The 10,932-nt window shown below is 40.2% G+C and overlaps 1 protein-coding gene and 1 non-coding gene across 3 annotated transcripts in view; one reads left to right on the top strand and one right to left on the bottom strand.

The window, feature by feature from the left end:
• Positions 1 to 4,517, top strand: part of atp5f1d (ATP synthase F1 subunit delta) — a 7,844-nt gene extending 3,327 nt beyond the window's left edge. The window contains exons 1-5 of one of the 2 annotated variants that reach the window (XM_008338548.3): positions 321 to 562; positions 1,312 to 1,465; positions 2,135 to 2,223; positions 4,123 to 4,252; positions 4,385 to 4,517. In XM_008338548.3, the coding sequence (XP_008336770.1) occupies positions 446 to 562; positions 1,312 to 1,465; positions 2,135 to 2,223; positions 4,123 to 4,245 (483 nt within the window). In that variant the 5' untranslated portion in view covers positions 321 to 445 and the 3' untranslated portion in view covers positions 4,246 to 4,252; positions 4,385 to 4,517. Of the gene's footprint in view, positions 1 to 320; positions 563 to 1,311; positions 1,466 to 2,134; positions 2,224 to 4,122; positions 4,253 to 4,384 lie in introns of those variants that run through there. The other variant, XM_008338549.3, reaches the window with a different exon arrangement.
• Positions 4,518 to 5,697: 1,180 nt separating this feature from the next.
• Positions 5,698 to 5,771, bottom strand: trnat-agu (transfer RNA threonine (anticodon AGU)). The gene has a single exon. It is a non-coding gene; the product is annotated as a tRNA-Thr (tRNA).
• Between the last annotated feature and the right edge of the window lie 5,161 nt (positions 5,772 to 10,932).

Here is a 10,932-nt window from a genome sequence, read left to right as displayed (position 1 = left end):
TTTTTTTTCCACTGGGTATTGCGGATTATCCACTTTAAGTACTAAAATTTGACAATGAGGAAAGTGAAACTTGTTTACAACAAATTTAAAGAAAGATTCAATTTATAACCAAAACATAATAATTGAATTTGACTTCATTATTTAAATGTTGTTGTTTTTTTTTTAATAAAACACATTTTAATCGGACTTAGCTCAGTAAAGTGTTTTTATTTACATTTCTCATTTTGCATTTATTTTTCGGTTCTCTATTATCGCGAAGCCACGTTTTGTCGTGTGCACCTATCAATGCCTCGAAGACTCAAAGACCCAGCATGCTTTACTCCATCGTGAAGGTTTCTGGGAAGGTTGCAAACGTCCTTGTCCTACCAAGCGCACACCGCCTTCACACTAGGGCTTGGGGATCCCTGTCATTCAACTGTACTTGAATAAAAAGCTGTTTTCAAACATGATGGCAGCAAGGTTTCTCCGCCGCGCTCTGCCTGTGCTGAGGCAGGCTCGCTCCTACGCCGAGGCCGGCCCTGGTGGTCCGCAGATGTCCTTTACTTTCGCCTCCCCGTCACAGGTAACTAGAATGAGCCAAAGTCAATGCTACTAGCGAGGCTTAACGGGCCCGGGCAGCTATTTTGCTAAGTAACAACGCGCGTCTTCTACAGATTACCCACATGTTGTAATAAACTCTACCAACGTGGTCGTTACGCAGTTTGGAAGCAATGCTTCTTGCATTGAATTCACAAATCTCATCGTTTGTTGATGGTAGTTTGCAGTGTCAGAAAACAGGTTAGCATAGCAAGCTAACGAATGCTCACTGTCATTCAACGTCTTTGAAAAGCAGCTTGTGTTTGGCATTGATCATTGGTATTTATAACAAATAAAATCCAACAGCACATACATGAAGCAATGCTGCAGCAAGTACAGCGTAAGAATCATTTAGTGCAAAGCAGTAACCTTGACTTTGCATGTTTGATGTTGGGAGTAAAGCATGTAAATTGCAGTTATATAACTTGTATAAAGAGAGAGTTTATTTACAGTTTTAAACATAATTATAATACAGCAGGATATGTGTATGTTGTTGTAATGCGTTGACATGAACTCGAATGAGTACAGCTCCACAGAACAGTAGAGCTATGTACCGCATCATCCACTGGCATATACATATTTTACATAAAGTTCAAGCTCGTGAGAAAGACCCAAGTCTGTTAATAGTTTTTATATGATGAAATTAGGTTTTCTAAATATTTAAAAGTTATCCAAACTTTCTTCTTCTGTTTTTCTTCTAATGCCCCTGTGTCCTGTCCTGTCTTGTCTTTGCAGGTGTTTTTCAGTGAGGCTAGTGTGAAACAGGTTGATGTGCCCACACTAACTGGGGTATTCGGCATCCTCCCTGCTCACGTGCCCACCCTGCAGGTCCTCAGGCCCGGTGTTGTCACAGTCTTCAGTGACGATGGCTCCTCTGTCAAATACTTTGGTAAGAATGTGTTTTAGACAGTGATTAGCTGCAGGGTGTGAACATGTGAGGTGTAATCTAGAAACTGTTGCAACACATCACTTCACATCACATTTTTAATATATCCACAATAATCTTTTACTAATCTATGATCTGCAAATAAGGTTGTAACATATGATAGAATCACAGTCAGATTTTATTTTTGAGGAAGGAAAAAAAAGTCCAGAGTCGCTGGTTAGGTCATCTATTAATAGTAAAACTTTGTTTTTTATGGAATGATGCAAAATACTAAATTATAACATGGATCAATTTCATGTACAAGATTCATGTGAATTGTAATTTTCTGCTGATTTGTGCACAAATGAATACGACCAGCCAAATCCTATGGTTGATGCAGACCAATAAGTTTAAGTAGTAATGTTAAGTTAACTAATTTAAGTAATTTTTTTAGGATTAGAGGCACAGGTATATATAGAGGGAACTTTTTATAATACTTTGTCTAGAATTATTTTCACTTAGTTATATAATTTAAACCATGAGTGATTGGTGTGCCTTAGTTATGAATTTCTTTTTTACCTTTTATCAATGTTTCAAGTGACTTTTATATATCCACTTTAAAGAATAATTTCAATGTGAAGATCAAGTGCTTCACTGTATGTGTGTTCACTGTGTTTGTGTGTGCGTTAACAGTTAGCAGTGGCTCCGTGACAGTCAATTCTGACTCTTCAGTGCAGCTGTTAGCTGAGGAGGCCGTTCCCCTGGACCAGCTCGACGTTGCAGTAAGGACCAATGGTTACCCAACACAACCTTCTCTAGCACCACCCTTGTGTAGATAGGACTATTGTTAAACTGCCCCATATTGACAAATACAATTCAATTGTAAATTAATGTAATTTAAAAAGAAAAGACTAATTAGCTAAATTTTCCCCTTGAGGACCCTCAGCCACACCCCTTTATTCCACCACAATAGCAGTGCACCCCCCAGGGTGGGCCTGCCCCTACTTTGGGAATCACTAGTCTAAACACTGTTATATAAAACATGTCTTTCCTGTGTACAATTAAAAAATGGCGTGAGAATTGCAAGAGATTTCACGCCATTTTTTATCTCCTGTGTGCCGTTCCTTTCTTCCGTTAAGAGGAAATAACCACAGACTACATTACGGAAAACATTAGCAGTGTCATTACTGGAGCAGACACAGCAACAAACAAAGACCAGACATGAATGGAAATTGGAAAACTGTTGAAAAGAAAAGCCTTTGGCACTTCTGTAGTGTGGAGGTTGTGTTTTGGCTATTTAACGTTTGGCAGGAAGCGTGTGGCGTGCACTGCAGCATGTGTGTTGAAAGAACGTGGCCACAAAGATGAGTTATACAAACAAATGTTCTGGTTTTTTTTTATTTTTCATTTACCCAACAGAATGAAAGACTTAACTTGCAGAATGAAAACACAAACTCTTTATGTACTGGAGGTTGTTCTGTGACTGCAGCAATTAAGGCCGTGTTTGCTTTAATGATTTCCACCAGCAAATGTTGACATTGATCTTTTTCATTATTAGTTGTGCATAAATGCTAAAGGTCAGTGGATCTAGCATCTAATTAACATGATTAAAAGCACCTTTAAACTTGAGACTGAATTTCAAAATAGAATTTTAAAAGGTTCAAATACTTCTGTGTTGTTGTGAAATATGTGTTTATCTGAATGAGAATAAAAAAGAGAGTGTCTTTGATATATTATTAGACTTTATGCTAACTTGAATTAGTTGAATTTGTTGTCTTTTTCTGTGAGACCAGAACTGCACATTTTTAGATTTTGATTCTCAACTTTTTAGTATCACCACGGTGCAGACAAATGCCTAGGGAATATGAACCAGTCAATTCCTTATGGATCGTTTTTAGCTTGGTTGATATTTACATGACAGCTGTCCACGGCCAGTTTATAGATACAAGAATAATTATCGGGAGTGTCTTTAACTTTTCGGTGAACCCACTCTTGGTTCATTTCTGTTTTTCAGTTCTGATAATGACCTTCCAGGTCATAATTAACCATCTGATCAGAGTGGCAGTTCATCCGAGTCCCCGTTTTAAATGTCATTCTTCTCGTTAATGCGCCGCGGTGACATCGTGCATCCACTGTGGAAGTGTGTGGTTTTGACCTTGAGCTGTGCTGCTGTCAGTGTCAAGTTGACTTCATAGCTGTAAACGAGTTAATTTCTTTTTTTTTCCCCCTTCTTCTTCTTCTACTCCACTGTAACAATGCACATGGGCACACATTGTTAATAAGGAGGGAAAGGTCAGTCACTGTCGAGTTATAGCAGATATGTCAAATCCCCACTGAGAGACCTTTAACTTCCAGCTATGTTTGGCATTTCTCGTTTCTAATCACCACTCTGACAAATGGAGCTTTCAGAAAAGGAGGCTGAGGTTTTTTTTAACCCTACTCTTCAAAATTTCCAAGCCACCAAAGAGTGTGTTTGATGATATGAGAAGATGTTATTCGTGTTACTCTTTCAAAATGAGGTCAAGCACGACAGGGCCTTAAATCCTTTTTGTTAATCGGCTAATGAACCCATCCTGTGCAATCATATTTTTTATTTGTACAAACAACTGGAGTGTTTTTACTTCAGGCAAAGCTTTTTGTGAGTCCTTTGGTCTGATTTCCTTTTGTCTGTCTATTTTCAGGCTGCTAAGGCCAACCTGGAGAAGGCCCAGAATGACCTGAACAGTGTATCTGATGAGCTGGCCAGGGCAGAAGTTCAGATCAGCATAGAGGCTAATGAAGCCATCGTTAAGGCTCTGGAGTAAACTCGTGGTAGGACACCTGGGCACCTGTATTCCAATCTTACTCAGTTTTTGATGCGTTAATCCAACATCTGAACAGAACCACACGGTCATGACTTTTTGGTGTTTTTTTCTTTATTTCTTTTTTGTTTTTTCCTTGTAGGTAATCTTTTCTGTTTCTTCAATGGGAATTGATTGTCCATCTGTCCACCCCAGTCCTGTTTGTGTCCAGAAGGTTCCATTCTTACTTTGTACAGTGGATGAAATTAAAAATAAATTTATTTGGAATTACCATGTGATGGAGTTTATGGTATTTTTACCACCAAAAAGATTTTACCGCTGACGGTTATTTCATCAGATAATGTCATTTTGTTAACGACACAACAGTACTGTAGTTCAGAAAAAGGAACAACTTATGCCAATTTCTCAGTTTTATACTATGTTCTATCTAGTTCTGCCACTTGGGGGCAGCAGATATTAGGACGTATTAGATGATCTAAATTGTATTTCACCTTTTGTTAAACTGGGATTGGCGAAAGACCAATACAGAGTATGCTCTGCACTTTGAAGCTGAAACTTTTTTCAAAACTTTTATTTTGTTTATTTCTGTTTGAACTTGGACTTGTGTGAAGGAAAAAGTCATCCACTGGTTAAAAAAAACCCAAACTATCCCTTTCTCTGGTTCCTCAACCACAGGCGTCAGTTCTGACCTGTTCTAGAGGGCGCTGATCTTGTTCACGTCAGTCATGTTTTGTTTCTACATATAACGCTCAAACTGAATAGACTAAGTTAGATCAATATTCATTAATAAAGTATTCTAGTTCTGAACAATGTTCACACATTCATATCTGTCCTCTCTTTCATGTCTGTGTCTGTGTCTTTGATGAAAGCTCTCTTCTTTTCCACTGACAACAGACACTCACACTCACTCAGCCTCAGGGCCTGAAGACATGTGAGTAACACTTCAGACAGAGGAGATGAAATGGACACAGTAGAAGTAAGGCTTCAGTTGTGATGATGTTCAAACAAAGTTCTGTTCTATTCTTCTGTCGGCTCCTCACTGCGATACCACTGTCCCTGAAAGGCAGATAGGAAAATCCTCTGTACGTGCAATTAGTGTGAAGTTATTAGCTGAAATGCACAGTACGTTCTGTTTTATACATTTATATTCTACTTTCTGCACAAGTACACATATCTTTCTATACATCTTTTTTTATATTATCACAGATACAGAGAATAGAAAAATAATTTAATAATTAATAAAAAATTAATTAACAATAAAAAATAACATTAACAGAAATAACTATATGCATGAAAAAGAATAGAATACCTGGAGATAATATTCACTGCAATAACAGCAGGTTTGCTACAACAGGCTGCCCAATGGGAGGCGCTAATTGTGTGGTTCCTAGTCTAAGGTCAAACCCAGGACCTTCTGCGTGAGAGGCACATGTGTAACAGTACACAGCCACTAAAAGGCACTGCTGGGATTCGAACCCAGGATCTCCTGTTTACTAGACAGGCGCTTTAACCAACTAAGCCACAGCGCCGCTGTGTATGTGTAAGATAACCTGATCTCAGTGCTGGAGTGCTGACCTTTGCCATAAAAGAACTGAAGCCCAAGCTCAGTGACACCAACTCCTGGTAATAACCCACCACTGTTTTTCATTTTGTCCACTCAATGTCTACTGTATTTACTGTCACTAAAAATGTTTGTCCACACCAGGGAAGAGACTGACATGACACCACCAAACTCCCTAACGCTGCCTCCTGTCATCGTTTATGGTCTTTCTGACACAACGCTCTGATATTCATCTGGGTTCATTGGGTTTAACAACCTTCGATGAGCCAGCTGGGCGGGAACAAGGACCAGCCAGGGTGAATCATCCAGTGTGGTTATCGAGTCACTGAAGCTGGAGTCGAGTCTTGAATTACTCAAGGAGCTTTCAGAGGCCGATCCAAGTCGAATCGCCACCGACTTACTCACTAAACATTAAGTCATGTTCTATTACAGCAGTGGTTCTCAATTATTTTCTGTCTTGCCCTCCCCCCTCCCCTCCGGGGACAGAAATGTTTTCATGCCCTCTTTCAACCCCTTTTGACCTACACCACCGCAAACTGAAATACTACTGAGAACCTGATAACGTGTATTTTTATCTGTAACAACTACTGTATGAGTTACTGCTGTACTGTATGATAGGCTCCACTGAGGAACAGCGATATTCTCCTCCTGCTGTTAATATGGTAATACAATGGTTTATGGAGTTCTGTTACTGTAGACACTCATGACAGCTTCAGGTGTTGATGATAAACATCACTCCTGCAGAGGAACTCTAACCTTTGACCGCACTACATTTGCTTGCTTTCTTTTTGTCTTGGTTTTTTGTGCCCTTCATTATGGCTCCTAAGCATAAGTCACACTCTGTCTGGCTTCATGTACTAGATCATGGGTGTCAAACATATGGCCCACGGGGCGGAATTGGCCCGCTTGATGGGTTTTGAAAATAAAATAATACACTTCATGTTCAGGAAATGTTTTGTAAAATTACATTTTATTAAATATGAATGCATGAATCTAATGTACTTTATTGCATGAAAAAAGGGGGAATATGTTATTATGTTATGACGGCCAGCTTGATATCTACGCCTGTGTTAGCATCGGTGTGATAGCGTAGCCCCTGTAGGTGGGCCACGCCTGTTGGTGTTACAACTTGGATTCCCCTGTGTGAACCTATTGGATGACTCGAGCTCCAGTGACTCGTCGACAACACTGGATGATTCACCCTGACTGGTCCTTATTCCTGCCCAGCTGGTTCAGTCGAGGTTTTTAAACCCTACGAAGTCAGACAACGATCAGAGAAGCCCTGTGTCAGAATTAACGGTAAAAGATAAAAGGCACATTGTTAGGATGTTTATCGTGTTCTTGTTCTTCTTGTTCATCTCAACCACAGAACATTCACATCCTGAGGGGAAAAGTGAAGAGTGTGACTTGTCGTCACCTGGACAAGCGGCTGAATGCACTACGAAAGCACTGCGGGAGAATTCAAGGCAAAAATGGAAATAATTAGAAATACAGTAGCTGCTTTATTCAAATACTTCTACATTGACCTGTGCTGCATGTTTAATTGACAGAATTAATGAAGCACAGTGTCCTAATTACGGTTAAGTCAATGAGAATTAACTGAAAGGATAAATATGCTTATTATTAGGCTTTCACTTGAGCATCTGGTAGTGTAATGGAAAGCTCTCAGCGAAGGAGTGGGCAGTGAAATAAATCATTAACTCGGTGGAAAGAATCAAAGTGCAGAATTTCCTTTTCTGCACTGGAAAAGGATCCATCGTGAGACTGGCTGTGAGACATTTGTCTGGCTGACATTTTCCTGTGTTCCTTCTCGGTGTCTTAACGCAGCTCTCCTCAACAGCTGCATATGGAGGAGGTTTAAAGCCAGTTCACAGTCCTCACGGTGGATCCTGCCGTTAGTATTTAACACTCTTACAATATAAAGTGGTGTACTCTCCACATTCACAACCCTCCTGACATTCCACTCATCTCGCTAATAGTAATTGACGCAGATGATATCAGTGGGAGAACTGTTCATTTGTTAGGCATGATTTGAAAACAAGCAAAGGCATACAATATGGAAATGACAGATGGTATTTTTTAATGTTGAATAAGATATAACTTTTGTGATTAGGCAGAGCCAGGATTACATGAGGTCACATAAATGCAGGCAGGACGTCGGTCTGTGTATCAGATCTACCACTGAGGTGCATGTGTGCGTCAACGGGGCTAAATGGAGCATGGTCTGTGCATCTATGAGAGAGAAAGTGTCCAGAGGGCAGGGCCGACTGAAGTACTGATCTTTTGGTAGGACTGTGTAAAGTGGGGGCCTGCAGACTCTCAGTCAGCTGTCAGATACTGCATCCAGCCTGGTGGTGGGAGGAGGGCCCTGACACCAGCCTCCCACGGCTCTGCCCTGTTTGTGTCATCCAACTCTCCATTCTTACAGCCTTCCATTCTACACATGGTATCACCCGTCAAATACACACACACACACACGCACTCACACAAACGCTAACATATTCCAGTCAGTGCCAGCTAGGTACTATGTCTACAAATAGCTGTGTAGGCACTTGGTGGAATATCTCAAAGCTCCAAACAAGGCCCTCTGTGGAGGTGAGATGATCTGCTTTTTGGTCGGAGCAAATGGGACCTAAGTGGTAGAGCAGGTAATCATCACAGTGTTCTTTGTGGGAGAGGGAGGAAGGGTTTTTTTTTCTTTTTTTTTTTTTCTTGTTGTTGTGCGTGAAAAACAGTTTACGGTAGTGTTACTAATTTGGGAACAAGCACATATAATTAACACCGCTATCCCTGATCTCAAAATAGACACAAGAAAACATGATTTTAGAAGTTCTAAAATAAGTGCCAATTTTCTTTTGAATAGATTTAAAAAAAAAAAAAAAACACTAGAGGACAGTTGTCAAACTCATTTTGGTCCAGGGACCGCATGCAACCTTATTAGATGTCTTTCTTTTTGCCGTTTGTTTTCATGCAAAAAATACACTAGATGAATCTTCATATTTAGTGAAACATAATTTTACAAAGCATTACCTGAACATTGTGATCTGTATTATTCTATTTTTATCAATCGGACCCGGTTGAAACCCAGAGGGGGTTTGTTTTGGGCTGCGGGCCGTATGTTTGACACCCCTATTCTAGAAAGATCCAAACAATTGATACCTCCAGTCATGCCAGTCACCAGCAGAGAGGAAGAAAAGACAGCTGTATATTTAGGTGTCACTTTAGACCTGATATTAGATGCTGTTAGTCTTGTGAATCCAAAGGTGTGAAAGCAAATGTTTGCCATCGCGAGCAAATAACCAGTTAAAATGGAAGTCAGTGGAAGAATGGCTCTGTTCTATTATTGATTTAACCATGTCAACATATAGGAGAACCTGGGTGATGAAGATGAGATGAGGCGAAGAAGCAGCTAAATACACACACAAACACAGAGCCACACAGCGGGGGTTTGTCCTCCACATCCCTGGAGAGCAGTGAGCCAATCAGGGGCATCCTGAGTGCGAGAGAATGTTTGGTGGTCGATCACATCACAGCCGGTCAGATTCACACCTTGGATCCTTCAATATCAAGCCTGTCTTCTTACCATTAGGCCACAGGCTGCCCGTCAAACACTGTTTGACCATATTTGGGCTCTGGCTGCTCAAGGGAAGGTAAAGTATAGGATATAGCAGTGTAGTATTTTAATAATCATACAGCCATTTAATTAAGGGCATTTACATTTCACTTTCTGTTATTTTCCTAGAAGAAATGCTGACAAACGTAGACTTTTTAATTATATCTTATTTAACAAAATTTAAGGCAAACTAACTCTCACCAGTGTTTTTATTTATTTATTTATTTTTTTAATTTACTGTCTAAAAATTGGCTGCGCTGCTCTCTTATTTATTTATTCATAATCACAGCACTGAGACCTTAAACTGCAGAGCCGTATGTTGACACCAGGTGTTCTCCGGCCAGATGATGGCAGCTAAGTCCTGTACATGTAAAGACTGTGGTACTGGTGCTGATGAAGGAAGTGTGACAACAGGGCTTTGGCCTTTCGTGCTTCTGCTGACAGCTTGCACAGATCTATGTTTAGTCATGAGACCAGGGAGGAGGCCCCTTCTCTCTGATTTTACATGTCGAATGCATTTCCCAATAGGAGGTAAATGGCTGACCGACAAAACAGAGAACAGAACACAAGCTGTTGCTCTGCAACAGTGGTTTCCTAGCAGCAGCATATTAAATATAGGGACCACTTCCACAGCTGCAGGTACAAGTAGGTGTAGGAATTCGCAAAACATGTTTCTAGTTGGTTAATAATGCAAAGGTGCTGAAATGAATCAAAATTAAAGTTCCAATAAATCAAAGTTAAAAGTAAATGTTGAGAAGGTTAGAGAGACTGTTGAAAATCAGTCGTCCTCAACCTGTTAGGAACGAATGACATGTGTTATTTGACAACTGAGGAGTGGCTCTGAGGGGAGCATCACAAAAGATAATAAAGTGCATTTTTCTTTCCTTCTCCTTTTGGCTGTTCCCTTTATAGTTGGCCACACCAGACCATCTGCCTCCATCTTACCCTACTGCCCCCCACCCCCATCCTCCCTTAACTGTCCACACTGCTCCACCCTAACTGTGCCACCGATCTGTTCATTTCTAATCCTGTCCATCCTGGTCTCCCCCAGTGTAGAGCTCAGCATCTTCACCTCTGCCACCTGCAACTCATTCTTTGGTCTACTGTCTCTGAACCATGCATCACAGCAGGTCTCACTACTGCCTTATACATCTTCCCTTTCAACTTTGTTTTTCTTCTATCACACATAACTCCTGCCTCTCATGTTCATCCATCCAATGCTGTATTTATTACGTATATAATTTAAGTATAATTATCTTTGATATTATTTACAGTAATCTTTTATTTTTACATCAATAACAAAGTAATATCCTCAATAAAACAACCTTGAAGAATAACATAAATATTTAAAAAAAAAAAAAAAATTTATATGTCTTGTGCAGCCTGGTACTAGATAGTCCATCGCCCAGTACTGGTCCCCGCCCTGAGGTTGGGAACCCCTGGTGTTCATGCGTGATCACAGGGACACAGGTGGCATATGCATTCCACTTGTATAAAATTCAGGTTCAGGAGACAA

The sequence above is a fragment of the Cynoglossus semilaevis genome, chromosome 2 (assembly GCF_000523025.1).
Source record: "Cynoglossus semilaevis isolate Cse_v1.0 chromosome 2, Cse_v1.0, whole genome shotgun sequence".
In the NCBI taxonomy this organism is placed as follows: Eukaryota; Metazoa; Chordata; class Actinopteri; order Pleuronectiformes; family Cynoglossidae; genus Cynoglossus; species Cynoglossus semilaevis.
The sequence above is the reverse complement of the archived record's forward strand: the minus strand, read 5'-3'. Positions and strand labels throughout refer to the sequence as shown.